Source organism: Cetorhinus maximus, chromosome 14 (assembly GCF_964194155.1).
Source record: "Cetorhinus maximus chromosome 14, sCetMax3.hap1.1, whole genome shotgun sequence".
Taxonomy (NCBI): domain Eukaryota; kingdom Metazoa; phylum Chordata; class Chondrichthyes; order Lamniformes; family Cetorhinidae; genus Cetorhinus; species Cetorhinus maximus.
In genome coordinates, this window is record NC_135892.1 from 14,290,846 (window position 1) to 14,317,286 (window position 26,441).

Below are 26,441 nucleotides of genomic sequence, written 5' to 3' on the forward strand. Positions count from 1 at the left end.
TGCAGTTTGTAGAAGGCTGTGGTGGTGTAGCTGGATCTCCATCAATGGTGGCCTTTTCAGAGAGGTGGTTGCCGAGGTACTGGAAGTGCTCAACATTTTTCAGAATCTCTCCAACATATGGCAGGTGGAATATTTGGCTGACTAGGTGTGGATTGACTATTGCCAACATTGGAATCATGGACAAAAGAGCTCAACTAAAGGGTTGAGGTGAGAGTGACTACCTTTAACACCAAGGCAGCATTTGACCAAATGTGGTATCAAGGAGCCCTAGCACAACTGGAGTCAATGGGAATCAGGGGGAAAATTCACCACTGGTTGGAGTCATACCTAGCACAAAGGAAGATGGTTGTGGTTGTTGGAGCTGAGATGATTGACCTCCAGGACATCACTGCAGGAGTTCCACAGGGTAGTGACCTCAGCCCAACCATCTTCACCTGCTTCATCAATGACCTTCCCCTCCAACATAACATCAGAATTGGGGATGTTCACTGATGATTGCACAATGTACAGCACCATTCATGACTCAGATACTAAAGCTGTCTGTGTACATATGCAGCAAGACCTAAATAACATTCACATCAAGTGCCAGAAAATGACCATCACCAGCAAGAGAGAATCTAACCATCACCCCTTGACATTCAATGGCATTACCATCACTGAATCTCCCACTAGCAACATCCTGGGGATTACCATTGACCAGGAACTGAACTGGAATAGCCATATAAATACTGTGACTGCAAGAGCAGGTCAGAGGCTGGAAATTCTCCAGCAAGTAACTCATCTCCTGACCACCATTTACAAGGCACAAGTCAGGAGTGTGATGGAATACTCTCCATTTGCCTGGATGAGTACAGCTCCAACAATATTCAAGGAGCTTGACACCATCCAGGACAAAGCAATCTACTTGATCGGCACCACAGCCACCATTCACTCCTTCCATCACCGACACACAGTGGCAGCAGTGTGCGCCGTTTACAGGATTGACAGCAGCAACTTCTCAAGCCTCCTTTGACAGCACCTTCCAAACCCACAATCTCTACCCACTGAGGACAAGGGAAGCAGAAAGTTCCACCTGCAAATTCCCCTCCAAGCTACACACCATCCTGACTTGCAACTATATCGTCATTCCTTCATGATCATTAGGTCAAAATCCTGACAGCACTGTGGGTGCACCTACACCACATAGACTCAATGGTTCAAGGCAGCAGCTCACCACCACCTTCAAGGGCAATTAGAGATGGGCAATAAATGCTGGCCTAGCCAGCGATGCCCACATCCAGTGGGTGCTTTCCATTTTAAGGAAATGTTTGCCAAAGTACCACATAAAAGGCTGGTTAAAGTTGAGACTCGTAGATTAGGAGGATCAGTGCCCAATTGGAAAAAAAAAATTGGTTTAAGTTCAGGAAACAGTGAGCCGTGGTAAATTGTTAGTTTTCTAACTGGAAGATGGTAGATAATGGTGTTCCCCAAGGGTCAGTGTAGGAACACTGCCTTTTTACTATATATAAATTACTTTGATCTTGGAATGCAGAACAAAATTTCAAAATTTGCCAATGATATTAAACTTAAAGTCATGGCAAATAATGAAAATGATATAAATCACCTGCAGCAGGACATAGATGGGCTTAGCATAATAGGCAGACAAGTGGCAGATAGAATTTATATGAAGCAGCATTAAGTGATGCATTTTGGAAGAAGGGATGAGGAGAGGCATTATAGACTTTAGAACTGTGTCATTAAGAGTGTGCAGGAACAGAGGGACCTGGGGAATGCATGCACATCAATCTTTGAAGGTGGAAGAACATGGAGTGGTTAGCAAAGCGTATGGGATCTTGGGCTTCATAAATAGCCTCCTGAACCCTTTATAAAGCTTGCGTTAGGCTTTAACTAGAGTATTGTTCCAGGACTACAGCGGTTCAAGATGACTGGTTCACCATCACCTTCGCGGGGGCAATTAAAGATGGGCAATAAATGCTGGCCGAGCCTGCAAAAGAATAAAAATAAATCTGCAATTATGAAAAATAGACAGAACCAGAGCAGAGCATGCAAATCAAACAGATGGAAACCCCATGTAATAAAAATTGAATTTAATTTATTCAGGATAAATTCAGTGACTGAATGAAAGGTAACAAAACAGGGCATAAGGAATACTTGAAGCATTGCTAACAGTTGTGCTACTCTGACCAGCATTTCTATCTTTCAGGACATTGTAAAAGTAGATATAACTTTTAATAATTAGATATGATAAAAGGAGTCAAACTAATAAATACTGGTAATTCAAAAAAGGCCCCTGGGTGGATTTGAAAGCTTTGAAAAAGATGTTTATTTGAATCTAATCATCGCAGTCAGAGTGGTGTGTGGGGACATCACTGAGTATTTCTGAAAATAGAGGTGATCTCTTCTCAAGTTTGCCCACTGGCAACAGTAAGACACAGTCCAAGGTCTGAATCTCCACAAAGCTGTTTCAGGACTTTGGAAGTCCAATGAGGATGTGGTATGCAAAGCCAGTGAAATTCTAAGAAAAGGTGGGGGGAAAAAAAAGGTAATCTAGCCACTAGTGGCCAAGTATTGATTTCCACCCCTGAGGGATGATAGATGTTCAAACGGAGGCCAGTCTGACTTCAAGCCATTGGGCAAGTTTCATTAGCCCTTTTCACACTACTAAACACAACACTGAGTAGCAACAAAGGTCTCTATATTAAAGTGGAGATGGAATAGACAGATCAGTCAATCCTGACAGCCAGTCCCAAATTAGCACTTCCTAGAACCAGGACAATATGTTTGGTGTTGACTACATTACATAACTCACTGAAACATGCTTTGGAGAGCAGGACTTGGGCAGTAAAGGCAAACTAAATGTATAAATTTCAAACGAATAAAATTGGTATTAAATTGTGGAATTAAATTGTAATGTAAAATGTGCTTCAGTATTGTGGAACCCTTGCACATGTTGGAAATACAAGGAGGTTGGCAGCAATTGTAGAGGAAATTCAGGTTATGAAATTTCAGTTCTGCTTTGTCAGAAAACCAGCGTGTAGTGCCAAATTGAGGTGCAGGAGCTCTAGAAAATGTGTTGGCCATATAATTTATAAATCTATTATGTTGTTTTCCTATGTATTAATCGAGTTCCCAAACATCAATAAAATTGCTTTTTAAAGTGAAAATATTACTTCCAGTTTGCATTTTCAATCAAACCACATGGTATTTTGAATCATTAATCTTTAGAATAGTTAGATTTTCATTATGCAACAGCTCAGATACTTAATCCAAACCAATAAAACATGAATTACAGAAAACTCTACTTACTTCTGACTGGGGGATGGTATATAGAGGAACCACTGCTTTTCTTGATTTATATTCATAACCATGACCTGGGTTTACACAGCACAATTTCAAAATTTGAAGATGAAGTATTGTGAGCAGGATAGCGATAGACTTCAAGATGATATAGACAGGCTGGTGGAATGGGCAGACAGGTAGTAGATGAAATTTCACATAGAGAAGTGTGAAGTGATACATTTTGGTTAGAAGAATGAGGAGAGGATACATAAAAAGAGGATACAATTCTGGGTGTATACGTGCATAAATCATTGAAGGTAGCATCAAGGCAGCATTTGACAGAGCATGGCATCAAGGAGCCCTAGCAAAACTGGAGTCACTGGGAATCAGGGGGAAAACTCTCCACTGGTTGGAGTCATACCTAGCAAAGGAAGATGGTTGTGGTTGTCAGAGGTCAGTCATCTCAGCTCCAGGAAATCACTGCAGGAGTTCCTCAGAGTAGTGCCCTTGGCCCAACCATCTTCAGCTGCTTCATCAATGACCTTCCTTCCATCATAAGGTCAGAAGTGGGGATGTTCGCTGATGATTGCACAATGTTCAGCACCATTTGCGACTCCTAAAATAATGAAGCAGTCCATGTCCAAATGCAGAAAGACCTGGACAATATCCAGGCTTGGGCTAACAAATAACATTTGCGCCACACAAGTGCCAGGCAATGACCACCTCCAACAAGAGAGAATCTAACCATCTCCCCTTGACATTCAATGACATTACCATCGCTGAATCCCCCACTATCAACATCCTGGGGGTTACCATTGACTAGAAACTGAACTGGAATAGCCATATAAATACTGCGGCTACAAGAGCAGGTCAGAGGCTAGGAATCCTGCGCAAATAACTCACTTCCTGACTCCCCAAAGCCTGTCCACTATCTACAAGGCAAAAGGCGGGAGTGTGATAGAATACCCACCACTTGCTACAGCACAAGAAACTTGACACCATCTAGGACAAAGCAGCCCCGCTTGATTAACATTCATTCACTCCCTTCACCACCAACGTACAGTAGCAGTGTTTACCATCTGCAAGATGCACTGCAGGAATTCACCAAGGCTCCTTCGACAGCAATCTCTTCTCATAGACCAATCCTTTCATCCCAGGAACCAGCCTCGTGAGCCTTTGTTGCATTCCTTCAAACTGGAGTGTGTCCTTAAGGACATACAGAACTTCAGCTGTGGCCTTACCAAAATCCTGTAAAATTGTAGCAAAACTTCTTTGCTCTTACACACCACTCTCTTTAACTACAAATATACCATTTGTCTTCCTCTGGCTTGCTGTACCTGCATATTAACTTAGGGATTCATGTACAAGGACCCTCAGGACAGTGGATAAAATATTTTGCAGTCTCTCATTTTTGTTCAAAAGAAATATTCTTTACTTTTCTTACCAAAATGGATAACTTCACACTTTGCAATCGATCTGCCATGCTTTGCACAATCATCCAATCTGTCTGCATCCCCCTGCAGCCTCTTTGCATCCAGCACAGCTAACAAAGTTAGGGGGAAGGCATCATTGGAACAATATAGGAGGTAGTGGGAAAGATGACAGAAGCTCAGCATGGCAGTTGTGGATTGAATGGAGAGGGCTCCACAACATAGACACCCAATGTATTTTGGTCTCTCCAGCGTAGAGGAAAGCACATCATGAATGGTGAATTTAGTAACTAAATTGAACAAAAGAACAGGTAAATCACTTTTATCCTAAAGATGTATTTGGAGCCCTAACAAGGAGAAGGGAGATAAAAGGGGTAGGTGTTAAGTCTCCTGCATTTGCATAGAGAAGGTGCTGTAGGAAAGAATATATACTGGGGTGACAGTGAAATAGGCCAGGGGGGGCTACAGAAGGAAGTTGATTTGGAATATTGAAAACAGAGGGGGAAGATGTGCTCAGTGGCAGTATCACACTGGAATTGGTGGAAATAGTGAATGATAATCCATTGAATATAGAGGCTCATGGGACAGAAAGTGAGGGTAAGAGGAACTCTCTCATGGTTGTGGAAGAGAGGGGAAGGGGTGAGAGCAAAGTTCAGGAAATGGAAGTACAAGATCGAGGGTCCTTTCAACCATTGTGTGGGGAACTCTAGTGGAGAAAGACAAGACATATTGGAGTCATCCTTTCCCCACAGCACCTTCCTACCCAAGCCCAGCAGAATACCTGCCCCTTTACCTCCTCCCTTAGCACCATCCAGGGCCCCAAGCACTCATTCCAGTATTCACTGTCTTTGTGTCCTCAGCCTCCTACACTTCCAGTAAAGTCAACACAAGATCAGGGAACAGTACCTCATTTTTCAATTAGATACTATACGGTCTTAGAGACTCAACCATGAATTCAGTAATTTCAGACCATGACCATCTCCCTTTTCATTGTTTTATGGACAGCAGCTGATGATTCTATTTTTGGCATTCACCCCTCCAGGAGCCCTCCATTCACCCACACCCCCCAGAGCCCTTCATTCAGACACATGCCCTCACCCCACCCCCCAACCAGGAGCCCTCCATTCTCACACACAGCCCCCTTCCCCACCCCAGGGAGCCCACCATTCACACCTCCCCCAGACTCATTTTGTTTCTTTCTATGTCCCATCAGCATCTCCGTTTTGTTATTTAACCTCACGTACCTTCCACCCAATCACAAACCTTCCCTTTGTTTCACTGGCACCTCCCACCCTGCCTCCAAACTTATTTAAAACTTCTTACATCTCTAACCTTTCCTATTTCTGATGCAATGTCATCAATCTGAAGAGTTAACTCTTTCTCACCACCCCCCCACCCCCCAAGATGGTGCTTGACCTGCTGCATATTTCCAGTGCTATATTTTAATTCCATCATCTGCATGACTTTTCCATCTAAATTAAAGTTGTTCACGTAACAGAACAAAATGCCAAGGGAAGGTGTGATGTCAGTATTCTAAAGACTAGTGCACAGGGTTTGAGGGGAAAAGGCCAAAGACAGGTGAGTGTCAAGTCACTATCACCTGTTCAAGGGCAATTAGGGGTGGGCAATAAATGCTGGTTTTCCCAGTGATGACAGCATCCCAATGAATAAAAATGTGCTATTCCATTTGGAGAGCAGGTGATCAGATGAGGCTACATCATGTCAATGGGAGACTCTCCCTTGCCTCGTTACTGGTCGAATGCCCGAGGAGGGAGAAGGGTGGCAGAAAGTAAATGATTAATGGGAGACCCCTGCACTTTTAACCCCAGTTTTGACCCATCAAGATCCTAGAAGTCTTTCTGCCAATAGAGCTCTGCTGTCATTGGAGCGCAGTCAAGCAGTTACAGCTTCCACAGCAAATAAAGCCATGACAATGGGGGGTGGGGGGGGGAAAATCGGGATCGGAAGAGGTCCAAAAAAAATCTCAAAAGCTTTCCTTGAAAAAAAACAGCAGGAGCTGACTGATTTACAAGTGCCAGGGACTTCCTTTAATCTCAGAGCACCTCGCATTCTAGACCCCTTCAGTGGCAACGAGTGGGCCGAAGGCATTGATGCACAAACACATGGAGGTTTGACACTTCTCCAATTCTGTAAATGAGACTTAAGACAGGAGCAAGACTGTGGTAAGAATTCAATGCAGTTCAATCAGTAGGTGACACTGAGCTGGAGTTTCAGCGAGCAGCTGCAGATATTTAAAGCCTGCAGCAAGCTCCCCTCTGACAGTCTATTTCTCCCATTTTACTCAGGATTGATGCCTACCATCCACTAATTATGCAAGTAAAGTGACCTCATTAGTTCCAGCAGCAGAGGAGAAAGTCCCCCCCTCTTTGTACCACCCCCACACCTTCCCAACATGCTCCAAGGCAATTGGAACTGAGGCCCATTATACAACCTCCTAATCTGACTGTTAATTTCCCTTTCGTGCTCGCATTGCTGTAACTGCCAGATTATGATGCCATCTCGATTTAAAAGATGAAGGTTTCTCAGTGAGGGCAAACAGTGGAAAATTTACCCTTTTTCGCAGGGGTGTTTGCCAACATGTTCAATTCACTTCAAAATACTGAAAAAAAAATTAAATTACAGGCTTCAGGCCATTACACAAAAAATGCTGACTGAAAATGGTTGAGAGGTGAGAGATATAAACTTGAGGCAACTAGCTTGAAAATAAAATTTCTCTAAAATGGTTGTTAAAAAAATGCTGATCCTAAGGAATTCATTGTCTTAAATTAATAAGTAAAACTTTTAGAATTGTGTTTATTTTGTATGAAAGTCATTTGATCAAAGCAGAAAGGCTTAACACTGTAGAAGGGGTCAATTGGAACCTGTACACAGATTTCAACTGGAGGCAACTATATCAGTTTGAAACAGACCGTGGAGACAGGGTAAAACTTAAAAGAATAACTTCATATTGAAAGAAAAATAATTCACTGAATAAACATAGCCATCTACAAGGCACAAGTCAGGAGTGTGATGGAATACTCCACTTGCCTGGATGAGTACAGCTCCAACAACGCACAAGCTCGACACCATCCAAAACAAAGCAGCCCGCTTGATTGGTACCCCATCCACAAACATCCACTCCCTCCACCACCAATGAACAGTGGCAGCAGTGTGTACCATCTCCAAAATGCACTGCAGGAACTCACCAAGCCTCCTTCGACAGCACCTTCCAAACCCACAACCACTGCCATCTAGAAGGACAAAGGCAGCAGATGCATGGGAATACCACCACCTGGAAGTGCTCCTCCAAGTCATTCACCATCCTGACTTGGAAATATATCGCTGTTCCTTTATTGTCACTGGGCCAAAATCCTGGAACTCTCTCCCTAACAGCACTATGGATGTACCAACACCACAGGGACTGCAGCAGTTCAAGGTGGCAGCTCACCAGCACCTTCAAGGGCAATTAGGAATGGGCAATAAATACTAGCCTCACCAGTGAAGCCCACATCCTGTTAAAAAATAAAAATATTGTGGAATACATGTTATGTGGAATATATGTCTGATTTCTACTTTACAACTTTATTTTGGACGTTAGAGATTTCAGTTACTGAATTTTCTTTCTTCCAAACTTCTTGATGAAATAAATGAATCACAACTGTGGAATGTTGAGATCTTGATGAACAATTTTACATTAAAAAACTGTTGAGTTTATAATGTTAAAAGTAGTAATATTTGAACAGGAAAGTTGCACCCGACTCCAGATTTGCAATAATCGAAATTTTGTAGTTAAATTAGATATACACCACCTGGGTACAAGATGCACAAGAAAATGATCCACTTTATGCTGGCTACACCCTGACCCATTTACCACAGGCTATTGTATCCTTAGGTCTGCTGTGAATGTTTACATATTTAAATGTTCATTTGTGAAGATGTGCAACTCCCACTTCCTCTCATGACTCATGGAGAAGTTAAATCATAGGGACTGGTTCTACTCCTGGGCATTAGCCAAGTCACCTTCCTTCACACAAGACTTAAAAGCAAGCATTGATGAGCAATGTGACTAGAGTTATCACCTGTCCATACTTGATGCATGAATGTTTTTTCTCCACCTGGGAGAGAGAGAGTGAGGGGAGGGCAGGTTGGGGAAGAGAGACAAATGGTCCACTGGATAGCAATGAAGAGTGGGACCTAAAATATCCTTGCTACAAACTCAACCAAGATCAGCCAGTGCAGCATAAATGGAGCAAATCAAAATCAAACTTGATTTTGATTCAAACAAAAAATGCAGTTGCTGGAAATCTGAAAGAAACAGAAAATGCTGGAGAAACACAGGTCTGGCAGTATCTGTGGAGAGAGAAAGTTAACGTTGAGTCCGTATGACTTCTTCAGCGCTGACATGAGACTTCCCCTCACACTCCCAGCTGAGCTCTGAAGTCATATGGACTCGAAACGTTAACTGTTCCCCTCTCTCCACAGATGCTGCCAGACCCTCTGGGTTTTTCCAGCACTTGATTTGATTTGTTTTGCTCCATTCAGACCTGAATTCAGCACTTTGCGTACAGGTCAGCACCCAGGAGAGCCAACCAAGTCACAGGACAACGCAGGTATGTGGCGGCTGGTTGGACTCCACAGGACGCTCTCCTCCTCTGAGCCATGATGTTCATAATGGGAGGGAGGGTGGGGGAAGTAACTACTGAAACAGAAGCAGATAAATAAACACTGAATAAAAGGAAAGCGGTGATTGGAGAGGTAGGAGAACAATAGCAGTTTAGGAGGGGGACAAGAGAATATGTTCAGGATCAATAAATGCAAAAAAGCAGCACAAAAACATTTAAGTTACAGCTTCAAAATGAATTACAGTATAATCACTGCAGAAATAACTTTAGCGTATAACCTAAAAGCAAAATACTGCAGATGCTGAAAATCTGAAATTAAAACAGAAAATGCTGGAAAAACCCAGGTCTGATAGCATCTGTGGAGAGAAAGAGTTAATGACTCAACGCTAACGGTTTCTCTCTCTCTCTACAGATGCTGGTCAGGCCTGCTGAATTTTTCCAGCATTTTCTGTTTTATTTTTATATTAGAGTATAACATTTTGTTTTTTAAAAATCAGCCTTAATTTTTAATCTGGGGGCAGTGATGTTCAAAAATGTTTGTTTTTTTGAACACTTGATATTTTCATATTCTGTCACAAATTGGTGTCACTTAATGTGTTTTCTTCATTTAGACATAAACCAGTTAAAATCAAGTCAATTAAAAACTATTAGCAATCACTTAACAGCAAATTATCTCACTCCCTTCTGTCCTTTTCAGGGTAAGATGACAGATGAAGTGCATAAACTTTAATATAGAAAATGACAGGAATTCTGTTAAACGTGGATCAGAGGGGAAAGCGCAATTACAGTCCAAACAAAAGCTATCATTTTTGTTGGTTGTGTCAGGTTTCTGCACCTGAATAAGGTATTTAATGCCTTCATTCATTGCAAGACTAATATTTACATTTTTGAAAGATTAGAATTGAATTCTTTCCATGGTGTAGTTCTGTGCTAATGTGAAATATTGCTGCAGAATTTATAGATTGCCTGCTAAATGCAGTGTTCAAGTTCCAACTGATGAATATGAAACTCTGGCCAATGACTTTTGTTTTCTATTTTGTGGCGAGCAGCCAATGAAGGTTTGTGGAGCAGCAAAAACTCATGAGAGTTCTACTAAACACAAAGGAATGCTCTTCTAGGAGATCAACTTACCTGGTGTTTGTTTATAGTAACAACACCTAGTGGAAGCATGCAAAGGAAGGCCAACGAGAGATGTTTACACTGATATACTGTGGACTTATTTCCCAAGCTGATAAAACAGAACATTTGTATTTTAAATTAGGTAATACAATGAGACAGCATATTCTTGCATTTAATGTTATACAATGGAGTGAAAGGCAGCAATCCCTCACAAAAACTCGTTTTTCCATGTAACCAGGGAGATGTGAAATAGTCAGGTCAACTTAATTCATTCTATTACCACTGACATTCAACCTAGGAACAGATCCACCATTGCCTGTTCAGTTTAGGAATAGTATTAGTTTTGGATGTTGTTGCTAACAGGACAGAAATGAAAATATAAAAAAGTGTTCCTAGGTTTGTCTTTGCTGATACTCATGAAACAGGTGTGGTATGAAGAGCAATAATGGCTGCATTTTATCCCTCCCTTCCTCTGGGCAGGTAATTTCGTGGGCTGGCTGCAACATGAAATTCTCTTCAGAGAAAAATGAAGTGTGCACTCTTATGAGTGCAGCATGTATTTGCACCACAACCACCTTGAGTGAACCTTTCACAAGTGAATTGTGCACCTCCTTAAGTCCTTCGAGATTCATCTCAGCTCCCCTCCAGATAACAAAACAAAATTAGGAGTTTTCCACAAGGAATGAAAATTGGTCAGACAGAAATTGTATCTCCAAAACATTGTTTATTTAATCTTAATTCCATGCCACATTATTCAAGCATCCATTCTGCAGGTCAGTTAAGAATTGATATTGCTGATCACTGCGAACTGAATTATCCCATCATCCCTTCTAAAGATTGACGGTCAAAACAAATTATACAGTTATACAATTTTTAAAAAGGATTGGTTGAATTTACTTTTGACTTAATGTGCATTTATGTTATTAGGTAAGTCAAAAGAAGAAAAAAATCAAAAGGCGGAAGGATCTTTAAATTTTTAGCAAATGAAGGGGGAAGAGAAAACCATGAATTTCTCCTGCATCTCAATCCTTCAAAGAAAAGGAGTTTAATTTCATGAGCTCAAAGCCATTTTCCTATATTACAATCAAGTGATTATTTTGATGACAACTGTACTGGTCAGGGTGGGTGCAAGAGAAAGTTTAAAACAACCAAGTTAGAACATTGATGATTATACATGTGCACTTCCAGCAAGGCTCAGAGTTACACAATCTCCTGGACTCCTGAAACATGCCTCATAGAAAATTAGAATTGCTCATGATTGACAACATGTACCTAATTGCATAGAAAAAAAAGCAAATTCTTCATTCCAACCAGCTCAAGTGATCAGATGTAAAGTAATCATAATATTGGAAACAAAGCTAGTACTTGCTTGGTCCTATACATGGACATAATTGATCTTGTGTAGGTTTGTTTGTATACAGTATTCAGCTGTCTTTTAAAGAAAAAAATGTCTCGATAGTGAATACAATTCAGACCTGCAGGTACAGTGTGACTGAGTGACAGGAACTGAATCACCCTGGAGGCTTCATTCCATTACTTTTCAAGAAACCAAGTTCCTCATTCTATTTGAAATTAAGTGATAGGTGAAACTGCACCCTGATCAAAATGAGTTTTCATGCACATAAACATTGCAACTGTTCCAGGCTTTACAACTTCAGTCAGGAATTGACTGGTCACAAATATTTTGATCCAAGATTTGCTCAAGATCGAAACTCATTTGTTATACCAAACTGGCATCTATTCTGAAAACAACATGACATCTGAGCATTAAGAGGGGTATGGCACTTCACACATTGGGGCAGAGGTTATACTGCACAATATATTAGGCAAAGTATATTTCTTTTAAACCTTGTGAAGTGAAGCCAACCCCCAATACACACATGGCACATGCAGGATGACTGAGCCAACTTAGACTTATGATTAGATGGTAATTAAAACAAATGAAGGTTATCAGGTTCTGATAATTGAGTACTTCAGGAACTGCAAAACAGAATTGCTGGTACTCGAGCATAAACACAATGTGACAAATTTCAGAATTAAACTGCTCCATGCCCCAGATTTAGCTTGGTTATGAATAAAGTTTATTAAATGTTAGCTGATATTTCAGATGGTTCTATTCAGGTGTTGCCCCCTCTCTCCTTTAAACCTATCGCCCTCTCTTCTCAAAAACCATTGACCCAACTATTGTCTCATCTCCAATCTCCCTTTCATTCCCAAAGTTGTTGAACATGTTGCTTCCCAAATCTGTTCCCAGCTTTCTGAACTCCATGCTAGAATCCTTCCCATTTGCCACTACCAAAACAGCTCTTAAAGTCACAATTGGCGATGTGACTGACAAAGGCAAACATTCCCCTCTTACCCATCTCAGCCTGTCTGCAGCCCTTTGACAGTCAACTACACACCCACCCTCCAATACCTCTCCACTGTTGTCGAGCTGGGTCGGACTGCTCTCACCTGGTGCCATTCTTATTTAAAATCATAGCTGGAGAATCACCTGCAATGGCTTCATAAGGATCTGTCCTTGGCCCCTCCTATTTCAGTGTTAGTTTTCACATGTATGCTGATGACACCCACCTCCAACACCACCACTGCTCAACTTCCCCATTTGTTGATAAATCAGGCTTTTTATCTGCCATCCAGTACTAGCTGAGCAAAAATTCCAATTATTGGGAATACTGAAGCCAATGTTTCAATCCTCACTCCAAACCCTCTTTAGCTGTTTGACTCCTCCCTCCCTGATTAAGCCAATCTGCTCACAACATTTGGTGTCATGTTTGATCCCAAAATGAGCTTCTGACCTCACAGTCCCACCTTTGTAACATTTCGATTTCACCCCATCCCGGCTCACCTGCTGCCGAAACCCTTCTCTGGGTCTTTGTTCCCTCTGGACTGGTTTCCAACACGTGCCTGCTGACCTCCCACATTCTACCGTCTAAACTGGAAGTCATCCAAATCTCTGCTGCCTGGGTCTTAACTTGCAGAAAATCCCATTTCCCCTATCACCCCAGTGCCCACTGAACTACACTGGCTCCTAGTCAAACATGATGAAATTCTCACCATTGCTTCCAAGTGCCTCACCACCTCCCTTTCTCTAATCTCCTCCAGCCTCACAACCAAGATACCCACACTCCAATTCTAGCCGAGTATCCCAGATTTTTAAACTTATTGGTGGCTGTGCCTTCAGTTGCCTAGGCCCCAAACTCTGAAATTCCCATCAACACCTTGCTTTCCTCATTTAAGCTATGCCATTAAAAACTACATCTGACCAAGCTTCTGGCGAACTAACCCAATATCTCCCTCGGTAGCTCAGTGACAAACCCTACAAAGCAGCTTTGAACATTTCAGAAAAGGTGGTGCATAGATTTGTTACATAGAAACGTGCAAAGTTCAACCGAGAAATTAATCAGAAATTAACCAGGAAAGCTCAAAATGCTGCTCAAACCTTTCAGGACACTTTGGTTTAATTGTTTAGTTTGATTATTCTTCAGAAAAATTACATTCAAGTTTGCAGGCATTAAAAAAAAAAAATCATTCCTAATGTTCAAACAGCTACCCTGCCCAAGTTCACACACCAACGTAACTAGTGTGGTTACCTTGTTTGAGAATGCAATGGTAGATTAAGATGTTTCTTTGTCCTACTATAGATAGTGACTGGGGGCAGGGGGAGATGTACTGAAACGCTAGAGGGGAGTGAAAAAGGACTGAAAACATTTACTCAAAATATATCACAACAGTTGCTCACAATATTAAACATTAAAATCACACTTAAGGCAATGAATGCCACTGTCAAAACCAAACAAGTACACTATGGTATACCAAATAATGGACAAGGTTTTCTCATCAAAACAAATTATTGATCCAATTACTATAAAGGAGGAACCAGCTAAGAGGATTTATACATTTTCAAAATTAGATGGGCAACACATCAGAAGCAAATTGGTATCAGAGAGATTTCACTATTCTATACAATGTATTCCCAAACACTAAACCATTCACAAAATGCTAATTTAGATCAAGAGTTAAATATTTGCGTGTAGTTTGCAGAGCTCTCAATCCCATCTGCTGTGTCTATAATTTAATTCACTATATATGTCCCAGAGTTACCCATCAATTTAAATGAACTAAAATACTAGGGACACTCGGAGGAAACAGGGGAGCTTTCCACATGACACTACCCCCAATAACATTCAAGGTGTTTCGTGAAAAAATGTTAGCGTTTCAAACGGTGAAATTTGTGTTTAAAGAGGTTTTCAATATTTCCTCCAATTTATCCATTACATAGGTCGACACGACTCAAACATCTTCATACAAAATATAAGACCAACTGGAGCAATTTACTGATCTATTAATCAAATACCTTGTTACTGCAGCCGGAAACAAGAGAATTAGACAACCGGAGAATATTTGATTTATAGATTTTAGTTCGGTATATCCTTTGACTTTGCTGTAATAAAAACCTTGTGGCAAACCCGAATTAAATGGGAAGATTCGACGAGCAAATTTAAAAATCACTTACCAAAAATTTGGTGTCATATTTCTCCTATTAACATCAAGGAAGCCAGTCACACATTTCAAGTCACCATGTGACTCACCAACGGATTGTTGAGGAAATGTTTATATCACTGGTTTAAAAAAAAAGTCGCCAAATTGTGTTCCAGCATCCTTGCAGGAGGCCATTCGGCCCATTATGCCTGTCCCAGCTCTCTCCGCACGAGCGATTCACCTCGTGCCATCGCCCCCCTCCACCGCCCCCCCCTCCAACCTTTTACACAAGGCTTCAGTCAGTTGTGAACATGCGCTGCTTTTATCACTTAATCGCGTCCAGTTTGTTTGTAAACCAGTGTGCACTTAAAATTCAAACTCTAGAAACCCGAAATGTTTGGACTGGTTCAATTTTAGGCTTCATTAGAGACCGAGTTAGTTGGAAAAACCTGGCACTTGGCTTGGCCTGGGTGGGGTGGGGGAAAAATGGATTTGAACATGTTTAAACTTCAGACCATGGACCTTTGGAAAGGTGCAAAATGCTGAATAAAATTTATCCTAACAGTTCATTCAAAAAAAAAGTCATTTTAGTTTATGGAGGGCTGAGAAAAAGTCAAACGAAGCAAATATTTTCTGCATTTACTGGACAATTCTGGCTTCAGCTTTAAAACCGATAGAATTTTAGGTTTCACAATCCTGCAGAGATTAAAAAGGGACGGATTTTAATTCTGCTTCGCTACTCGGAGGCGCACCAGATGTTTTGTTTTTTTAAATAATGTAGCGACAGAAGGTTTTAAAACCCCCCAAAAAATTAGGAAAACACTGAACAACTTCGTTAAAATCGCAAAGGAAAAAAAAGGGCGGGGGGGGGGAAAAAAGAGAAGAAAAGTTACTTTACAAAATCAGCAACAGGACTGGCGCTCCCCGACACTGAACCAGGCAGGTTAAAAATTCAGCGTAAACTCAAAACCAAGTTTGGGACCAAACATTTGAAAGGTAACCACTGGAAGAGAAAGAGCAAAGCACGCAGACACCGGGTTCTCGGTAATTTCATTTAATTATATATAACGTCATATGTATAATGGCCGTGCCTTAAATACTTTCAACATTGTATTTGATAGTAAAGATCTAATCCGCAAAATAATTTCATTTAGCGACAAAAAAATCAGCGTGATCATAATTTACACAAGATGTGCAGCAACTCCCCTCCCTCCCTCCCCATCCCACCCACCCACCCAATCTGAAAGATGGTATTTCCACTACAACACTATCTACACAATAGGCTCCCGGGATTAGACCATATTTTCTGTAGAGGTATAATTGCAACAACGTTCACCTGTTATGCGGCTTTACCGCACTCACTTGGCAAAAAAAAAAGGAAAATTCATTCGGGTTGAATTCGTTTCATTTTCTCTCCCAAGGAGAATTTGGCCGAATTCAGTAAGCTAAAAAATAAAAAAAAGGTCAATGCAGCTGACCAATATATATCTATATATATATATATATATATATACACACACACACCATATATATACACACCAATATATATCTTACTAAAAGGACGCCGCTTTATGCAGCCGCTGATCAGACTAGCCTTAAGGAAACGAAATCACCATCGATTTTAAAGTACAGTAAATCTCTTGGTACATTTAGTTCAATACACTTTATTGTAAAGTTGATCAGCTTGTGTCGTACAGTAATGTTGCATCCAAGGGTATGACAATGAGATTGGCTCTGTCTAACTCGACAAGTCCAAACACCTACACTCAGCAATATCCAATTAAAAACAGAAACCGTGTTGATTGTCAAATACCTATATACATATATATTTAAAAAAAAAGGATTGGAGAAACAACAAGGTGAAGTTTCAGACACCTGTTTCCGTCAAATCAGAGCAGGAAGCAACAAGTTCTGAAAATCGGGTGGGAGACAAAGGGTTAAAACATTAAAATCGGGCCACAGTTTCACAAGACCTGAAATTTCCAGGATGGGGTTTGATCTTTGTAATCCAAACAGTCCGCGGTGTTGAAGTTGAGTTTCCAGGAGGAGGCTTGCTCTTTGTAATCCAGGCAGTCCGTGGAATTGAAAGCCAGTCCTGCCCCGGTGTAGCTCTGGTGAGGGTGGTGGTGGTGGTGGTGGTGAGCAGCACCCTGGCTGATGTGGTGCCCAGACATGGAGGAGGTGCCCATGGGGCTGAGGGCGGCGCTATGGGCAGAGAGCTGGTGGTGGGGGTGATGAGGGTGATGAGAGTGCATGGGCGCCAGGTAGGAGCCGCAATCCACGCCGCTAAAGTAAGAGGAGGAAGGCGGGTAGCCCTGGGTGTAGCCGCTGCCTTGACCATAAGCCATGGGGTAGGCGCTGGAGGAGCTGGAGGACGAACAGCGCTGCATACAGGAAGCGGTGGCCGCCAGAGGCTCCCCGACCGCGGCCCCCGGGGAGATGGACGCCGGGCTCCAGATGGACGCGGGGGTGCTGAGAATGGGAGCGGCCGGGTTGGAGGAGCTGCTGCCGCCGCCGCCGGTGCCGCTGCTGCTGCCGCCGCCGCTACTACTGGAGGAGACGGCGGGCGGGGTGAACTGGCCGCTGCTCTCCGAGCCGCTGCTCTCCCGGGTCGGGGACGACTTCTTCTTGGCCGGTCGAGATTTGGCGCTGCCTCCGTTCTGCTGTTGCTGGCGGCATTTGGCCCGGCGATTTTTAAACCACACCTGGGAGGAGAGGAGAGGGGAGAGAGAGGGGAGAGGAGAGGGGAGAGGAGAGGGGAGAGGAGAGGGGAGAGAGAGGGAGAGGAGAGGGGAGAGAGAGGGAGAGGAGAGGGGAGAGAGAGGGAGAGAGAGGGAGAGAGAGGGAGAGAGAGGGAGAGAGGAGAGGGGAGAGGAGAGGGGAGAGGAGAGGGGAGAGAGAGAGAGAGGGGGGAGAGGAGAGGGGAGAGAGAGAGAGAGAGAGAGAGAGAGGGGGGAGAGGAGAGGGGAGAGAGAGAGAGAGAGAGAGGGGGGAGAGGAGAGGGGAGAGAGAGAGAGGGAGAGGGGAGAGGGGGGGGAGAGGGGGGGAGAGGGGGGGGAGAGGGGAGAGAAAGGGAGAGGGAGGGAGAGGGGGGGAGGGGGGGGGGAGAGGGGAGAGAAAGGGGAGAGAAAGGGAGAGGGGGGGGGAGAGGGGAGAGAGAGAGAGAGAGAGGGAGAGAGGGGAGAGAGGGGAGGGAGGGGAGGGAGGGGGAGAGGAGAGGAGGAGAGGGGAAACAACAGGACATTATTCCTGGAGCGAGCGGGCAATGAATCCTCAAACTCTAACTATAGTCACTGTCCTCAGTTCACCTCCTTCAGCTGCAAGGCTTAATCCTCAAAAAAAGGGTTTAACTGGACAAAATCTTTAGCAAACTCCTAAAGGTGGTGCAAAACTCAAGTTAAATATCGCTGTTGAGTTCCAAGGTTAGAGGGGACAACATTTTAAACTAGTCTAACTGACCCATGTCTCCCATTATCTGTGTCTGATTTTAAACCAAATCTTTGGTTGGTTTCCTGGGTTAGTTATTTTTAAGAAGAATTCTTTTTAAAAAAATGGAAAAATCCTGACAGGTCCGTTTAAAGGGAGGGAAATGTGTGTCTGAAATTATTACCCTTCCCTCGGGTCGCGCCCTCTCTCCATTATCGGACACACAAGGGCTGCTCCGAGATCTGTGCATCTATCCTGTCGGCATCGCAGTGCGAACATTTTTTTTACATTTAAACCTTATTCGCAATCCCATTTTCAGTCTGATTGGCCACTTAGAAATGTTTCTGTAAAACTCTCGCACCAATAGTTTCCATGTTAAAGTCTTCAGATTTTAAACTGTTGGACTCAAGGCCACAATGTTTCGGCCGGGGGGGTGGGGGGTGATGGTGTGGGGTGGGGGGGGTGGGGTTAATACTTGGTTCTGTTCTTAGAAAGTTCGATTCACTCATTTGCATCAACGATTTTTTTGTTAAAAAGTCTGTTGAATTAGACTATTGAAACTTCAAAATCGTGAGATTCTTGGTGGAAATGTCAAAACTAAATTTGCTTAGGAGTGGCCCAGAGCGGAGCCAAGATTCCAAAATAGAGAACTTCATGTTAACTTTAAATTGATCTGGCAATCATATTGAAAAAAAAACCGAATTTGCAAACCCAACCCAAAATATTGAGGTGCGGGGCATTTTCAAAAAAATATATAATGCAACTATTAATACACCTGCAGAGTGGGGTCTGTTTTGCAAACATATTGCAAACGAAGGATTGGTCCCCAGCAGCTTAAAAGGTGGCATCTACCCAACTATGGTATTCAAATATTTTACTGTCAGCCGTTAAGAGTCGAAAATATCCCCAAGATTCTCTGCCTGAAAGCCCTCCAACAAATTCAGTGCCGTTTGCCAACTGAAATATATTGTGACAAGTGAGATTTCCTTCATCTTTCCCCCCCAATTTGCAACATTGAAGTTTAGTTATTTAACAAAAACGCTTCTCGCTGGGCGCTAGCTTTTTTTTGGGGGGGGGAAATATTCGAAACAGAGCGCGGCCAGTTTAAACGGAGACACTTTTAACTGGGGCCCGGCCTGGGACTTGACCTTTGTACATTTAAAGTAACTTTTTGAAAGTTCAGACATTAAAAACAGTGCCAAGCAGGAGCGGGTTTAAAAGGTGTTTTCTCTGGTGGTGATTGTTGGAACAAATGAGAGACATTATATTAATGACCGCTTCACACTGGACATGCCAAGAGCCTGCGAGTAGTATAAAGACTTACTTGTACTCTCGATTCAGGTAGATTAATCTTTAAAGCCACTTCCTCCCTCATGAAGATATCAGGGTATCGGGTTTTGGCGAAAAGTGACTCCAGCACATCTAGCTGGGAGCGGGTGAACGTCGTGCGCTCTCGCCTCTGCTTCCTCGGCGTCGCTACAAGTGGTTAGAGCGAAGTTAAATCTCCCAAACAATTTGTTTAAAAAAAAGACAAGAGACCCGGCGATTAGTCCCGTTCCGCCGACCCAACACAATCCCAACATTGTAACAGCCGCCGAGAAACTGTGCAAGTTACAAGGTCACTATTGAGTCTAAACTTTACAACTCTTAAAGTTTCCCGAATTTGATTAAATGTTTTACCCCGTTAAAATTGCAGCCCAATTTTTCCAAATGCCCCCTATCCGGGTGCCCAATATTTCCAAATACCCCCTTACCCGGGTACCCAATATTTCCAAATGGCCCCTAACCCGGGTACCCAATATTTCCAAATGGCCCCTAACCCAGGTACCCAATATTTCCAAATGGCCCCTAACCCAGGTACCCAATATTTCCAAATGGCCCCTAACCCAGGTACCCAATATTTCCAAATGGCCCCTAACCCAGGTACCCAATATTTCCAAACGGCCCCTAACCCAGGTACCCAATATTTCCAAACGGCCCCTAACCCAGGTACCCAATATTTCCAAATGGCCCCTAACCCAGGTACCCAATATTTCCAAATGGCCCCTAACCCAGGTACCCAATATTTCCAAATGGCCCCTAACCCAGGTACCCAATATTTCCAAATGGCCCCTAACCCAGGTACCCAATATTTCCAAATGGCCCCCTTACCCAGGTACCCAATATTTCCAAATGGCCCCTAACCCAGGTACCCAATATTTCCAAATGGCTCCCTTACCCAGGTACCCAATATTTCCAAATGGCCCCCTACCCGGGTACCCAATATTTCCAAATGGCCCCCTACCCGGGTACCCAATATTTCCAAATTCCCCCTAACCCGGGTACCCAATATTTCCAAATGCCCCCTTACCCGGGTACCCGACCGAATGGTGCAGTAAATCCATGCCAGGTGTAGTCAGGCTCAGCCCGTTCATCCCGTACGGAGGTTGTTTGAGGTATGACATCATGCTAAACACTGGACGGTCCGGCCTCCAAATCTTCAAAACTTTCCTTTTAGTTTTTGCTGCCCGTTTGGATGATTCCCAATCCCGATCCGGCTCAGCTCGCCTATTGGCTAATGAGAAAATAAAAACCCTTTAGCATCCTCACTGGAAGAAAGGTACATTGGAGGGGGGGCTGAAGGTTTTATAGTGAAATAATTTGCTGCATTTTAGTGGTGAACGGGCCCTGACTGTGTCTGTGTCTGTCTCCGGGCTGAATGTGGTTTGAATTCGAGACGCGGTTCTTTTGAGACAAACCGAACAAAATCAGCAGCAGCAAGTATTCATTGCAATGCACATTTAGAGCAGGTATTAGACCCACTTTCTTTTTGAAACGGACATTCAGAAATCCACAAATGCATTTTTTTTTAAAAAAGTGCATTTTTTCTACTCGGGAGCCTCCAGTTGTCGCTAACAGGATGAGTGTGGAAAACAAATTCAAATCATTGTTCAAGTAATGTTAAAAAAAAAATTGTCAAAATTAACCAATTCAAAATGGCGGGATACTTGCAGGGACTCGATATTCTCTTTATTCATTTTCATTTGCAGGAGTTTGAGATTAACACGATGAGGATGAAAAATTAAAATTGGAGAGTAATCGGGCGGCCTGAGAATTAAGTGCCGTCTCTTGCATTAAAGAGCAACTTGGCTTTATAACTAAGTAAACATTCAATAGATTCCAAAGTAAATGTTGGACCCAAACACTCGACCACAAAATGTATCTAATTTTTTTTTTTTTTACACACATTAGAGGTAAAACTCCAAATTTACATAATCCAACTTGACCCAGGCGGAGGGAGAAATTCAGCTTTTGCCCCAACAATTGCAGCCTCCCCCACTTCATCCATATAACTTTTTTTTGGAACCAAACGCTCTCCACAATTGAACCCGGCGTATATCTGGCGATTAAAGGAATCATTCATGTGATTAAGAATTCATTATTGTAGGATGTGTCCTGATGAACCTAATGAGATAATTCTACAGGCGCACGTTCCTTAATTACAGACACTCATTGGAGGGATTTTAATCTTCCTTCTACTTCACAGAATCTGATGTTATTTTGTTAAACTTCATCTGTCCTAAAACGTCTTTTTTAAAATCAAGGCACATTTCACTGAAGCTTCGTGTAGCTTGTAATTAGATGAACTGTAAGTAATGGGAGTTAGATTAAAGTGTGATCAATCCAAACACAGTAAATTAGTTAGTCCTGAAATACATTTGTAGCGTCTCCTTCGAGCACTTTAAAAGGGCGATTACAGTTTACATTAGATCTCAGGAAAGAGAATTGAAGGGACTGGAAGCAAATTTTAAAAATGCCGATCTGAACTCAAGGATAGGCTAAAGTGACAATTCTTCCTTCCTTCTTGGTTTTAACTACACTTTTCGATCGTCTGACACTTTTTACGGAGTGTTTAGATTCCTGTGACCATTTTACCTGTTTCAGGAAATAAATTACGTTTGCAACCATCCGACAGTAAAAAGCTTGTATGAAACAGATGTAAACTCCACCAGAAAAAAATCAAACTGCTTCCTCCCCAAAAAAAAGCAGCTTCCAATTAAAAAAAACAATTAGATGGATTTGAATATTCAATGTAGACATTTTAATGGAATACACTCAAAACGATAACGATAACATCACAGGCACTTGCAGGAGAAAATTAACCGACAGCCAACATAGCAGCTATTCTCAATCAACAGTTCCCTAAACCAAATATTCACCTCCACGGGACCCAGATAAACCCGTGCGCTCATTTAAAAGGCGATAGCTGTGCGTAAATTAAGTCAATTACAATTTAGATTAGACCTCGGGGGAAACAATTTAAAGGGAAACCTTATCAGCAAAATAAATGAACAAAAAACGAAAACACGCCTCTCCAATTAGCCGCTAAGTGGATTCAAGGCTTTTCATTCGACCCTTGGACGCTACAATTGTAAATTTCCGTGAGAAAAAAAAATGAAGCAAATTAAACGATCTAAGTACTTTAGAAGCAGTTATAGGTCAGCTATAAAAATTTAGCAATGCATCAGAAATTAGTAGAAATACCATAAGGTAAATGATTCAAAAAAATTAACCACAGAAAGAGTCATACTTCATCAACAAATTATCTTTCATTTTAAAGTGATCACGTTTCCAAATTAGTCCCTTTAAAAACCGTTTCCAGTCGCGACACAAATTACTTCCAGAGACACTTCACATGATTCAATAGAACAAGTCTCACACTCACCTGCGAAGCTTTTTTATTCGACTGGGCACAAATAAACTCAGTGAGTGAAAACAGGAGCCACTTGTCTACTCTGCAACACAACATGACACAAGGTTAGGCTGGATGGGATAGACAGAATGACCGCCCGTCCAAAAATTCAAACAAGGAGCAAAGTTAGAAACTTGGAAACGGCCGAGAGTAGTTGGTGAAGTCAAGCGTGACGCGGCCGAAATGAGTTAAGAGCGAAAGTAAGCTGCAAAGTTTTGGGAGTGTTGAGTGTTTGTACCTGGCTGCTGGCTCTAAATGGAGATTGATCACCGCGCTTCGGCGCAGCCTTCTCTATGTGAGCGCGAGCCTGGCGGAACCGCCTGACGCAGGGCCGGCGCTGACCAATCGCCTAGCGTCCTGCCCCTGATTGACAGTCGGTCGCCCGGTGACGCCGGCGCACTACTTTCCCAGAGGCCTAATACACTCCTTCCAAAGCTTGGTAAAAAGGCCACTTGGAATTGGTCACCACACAACCTTCAGGGAGAAAATGCACCCAACGAGCAATTTCTCTCCAGCCAGCTAAATTCGTCATGAAATGTGGCTGGGCAATAGTTAGTTAGGGCAGGCAGAGGAATCCTTAGGCACTGAAACTAGCAGATTGTGGTGGAGGCTGAAAAGTTCAGAGAACATTCATGAAAGTATGTTCCCTGTCATCGCAGAGCAATATACTTGCCACTTATTCAGCATCAGTCTGCTGAAACTCAGAGAATCATTGTACCAGACACAGATAGTGGGCGAAATTAAACCTGCTTATATGGTTGTGTGTGTGTGTGTTGTGATCATAATTTTCGTTCTAAGTTTCACACATGAAATAAAAACAAACATCAGTTTCCACCAAGACATCAGCACCGCGGTATATTCACCCAACTGTTCAATGTTTCAGTCGACAATATGCTGAACTTAGTTTAACTTTAAACGAATCTGAGCCACAAATTAAACGATTCTCTCTCTCTCTCTTTAAGGGTAAGGGCCTTCCTCGCGGCTGCGACGATTCTGATATTTATCAACTTTATCCGTTGGTTGGTTTCTCTTCTCGCAAAAGTTCGATTCTCGCGAAATAATTAGCCCTGGAAATATGTGGAGATGTTTTTTTTTGTTTGAAATTGTACATTCTCATGAATATTGATGATGACCTAATCCCCACTTAGAATTACATCTCGGAATAGTCAGCGTAAAGTTTAATGGGACCTGCCTTGAATCGAAATTTCAAAAGAAAAAATACGCCGACGCGGAAAAGAAATGAATTAAGACAAGTGCTTGTCGGTGGCTTGTTTTCAAAGAAACCACTTTTCAAGCGTCACTTTTCTTTAGTGAAGAAATAATATACGGTAACAGAATATGATGGAGGGCACAGTGTTTCCTTAACTGTTTTTGAAAGGTTCGGCGAGTTCTTCTGAAGACCTTAATAAGGCTTTGGTCACTCTCTTGTTCACAGAAAATCAACTCATTCTAATTGAGGCGGGAGCTGAAAGCGAGCTAATGTTCAAAGAAACCGGCCGCCAGACGCCGAAATTACATTTTTTACTTCATGGAGCAGCTCATCAAAGGGAGGGTCTTATAAGACTTTCCTTACAGTTCACTAAAGTCATCGACACGAGCATCTTTCATAACAAAAGAACCGGCGGGTCAATTCAGTCCTAACTCGCCAAATAATACACTTTTCAAGAAGTTTTTTTGTTTTGTTTTGTTTTTCTCTCTCCCCCTCTCTCTCTCGCGGAGTGAAAACTTCAAGGAACATAATTTTACACTTGAAGCAGACAATTTCCATGATAATAACACATCGTTACCATGAGCAAGACGCAACCAACCATTCGAAATAATTAGAAATTGTTCGGGATTAACATTTGTATCTGCTAAACGTAAAAAAAAAAATGCTAATGCCTTCGGAAAAATATAAGATCACAACTGACATGGTTGTTAATTCATTCTGCATACAGACTTCACAGTTCTGGGTTGTTCCGCTATTGTTCGGGCATAATTATGCAGTTATTGTTATACTTATTGATAACAAGGTTATATTTTCTATATTTGTGGAAACTGTGTATTAATCATGTCCTAATCTGCAAAAACTAGATTTTGCAATACCGTTTGGAAATCTTCGGAATACGACTGCACTGCGCCGTTTGGAAAAAAAATAAAGATGTACATTTTTAAAAATCCTGGTTTTAAACTCGCATTAAGCAAACAAAACATATTGCTAATTTGGCCGATGAAGCACAATCGAGTGTACCTCCCAGGGAACTGCTGGTTGTTTTATTGTGTGAAGTCTCTGTTTAAGATGCGCTGATGAAGCCTGTGTAAAGTATTAAGGTATCAAGTAGCACTAACCTTTGTAATAAGAGTATTTGTCTAATCCGAAATTGCAGGCGAATTTTCTTAAAGCCGAGACTAAAACCCTGGATTGGGGCAGGGGAGGTGGGGGGGGGGAGGAAAAGTTTTGTCTGTTGTTTCTTCAAAGGTTAAAGGCACAGGATTGTCGTAGAATTCCGAACAAAACTGATTCTCACCTAGACAAAAATAAATAAAATATGGGATAATGTAGCAGTCGAGCGGCAAAGGCGAGTTAGTTTCAGAATAAATTCTCCAGCAGATTGCAACGGCCACACTTGGTTTAATTTGCTTTACACTGAGGAGGAAATCATATCAAGGATTGTGTAGCTGCCTCCGCGAAAAGGGGATTGGAATCCCAGTGATCAACACCTAGAGCCACATTTAAGCACTTCAAAGAGCTCAGATGTAATAATTCACAAGAGACTGCTCCAGTCTCGATCGCGGCTAAATCCCTTCATCAAGTCTTCATTCAGCAGGTGAAGGACGGAAAAGTTTTTAAACTGCGTGTCTTGAGCTTTATTTTAGCCGTTTTCACAGTGTTTGTAGAGTCTGATTGTGCGTTCCGGAGCTAACAGGTAAGAACTGAGAACAGGACTACCATTAACTGCAAGTTTCTTTTTCTACTCCAGCCGGAGTGGTGATGTTACATTGATTTCCGAATTTTCTATCTAACTGTACCATGAGAAGATGCTTGAATAAATAACGCTTAACCGATTATGATGTGGCAGGGATGGTTGTTTTGTTATCATGGCACTATATATTTCTGATCTCGCGGTTTGAAGTGTGCAATTAATCTTTACAGAATAAGGATGAACCCCGTTTCAGTTCATAATTTATTTCGTATGAAACATGGAAATTGAAGGAGCGAACACCGCTTTAAGCCCAGCGCTGAAGATCGGGGTTTACTCTAGATTTCTGTTTGTGGCAATGGTACAGACTAAACGGTGCTAACACAAAGTGTGCAGCTTTATTTAGTTTGTGTTTAGCGACCAGGAGCGCGCTTTGCATGGATTCAAATAG

At 42.3% G+C, this 26,441-nt stretch overlaps 1 protein-coding gene and 1 long non-coding RNA gene across 3 annotated transcripts in view; one reads left to right on the forward strand and one right to left on the reverse strand.

The window, feature by feature from the left end:
* Positions 1–16,576: 16,576 nt before the first annotated feature.
* Positions 16,577–23,391, reverse strand: otx1 (orthodenticle homeobox 1). Of its 2 annotated transcripts, XM_078556540.1 has the most exons (5): positions 23,329–23,391; positions 23,064–23,133; positions 20,709–20,912; positions 19,683–19,834; positions 16,577–17,637 (listed from the first exon to the last, which is right to left on the reverse strand). In XM_078556540.1, the coding sequence occupies exons 3-5, from the start codon at positions 20,803–20,805 to the stop codon at positions 16,897–16,899; spliced, it is 990 nt and encodes a 329-aa protein (XP_078412666.1). In that variant the 5' UTR covers positions 20,806–20,912; positions 23,064–23,133; positions 23,329–23,391; the 3' UTR covers positions 16,577–16,896. The 2 variants fall into 2 exon arrangements, with proteins under 2 accessions (XP_078412666.1, XP_078412665.1); XM_078556539.1 differs by lacking the exon at positions 23,329–23,391 and having other exon boundaries at positions 23,064–23,319.
* A 205-nt stretch (positions 23,392–23,596) lies between these two features.
* LOC144689446 (uncharacterized) overlaps positions 23,597–26,441 on the forward strand; it is an 83,718-nt gene continuing 80,873 nt past the window's right edge. The window contains exon 1 of the long non-coding RNA XR_013578651.1: positions 23,597–25,996. This is a non-coding gene — a long non-coding RNA (uncharacterized LOC144689446). The remainder of the gene's footprint in view (positions 25,997–26,441) is intronic.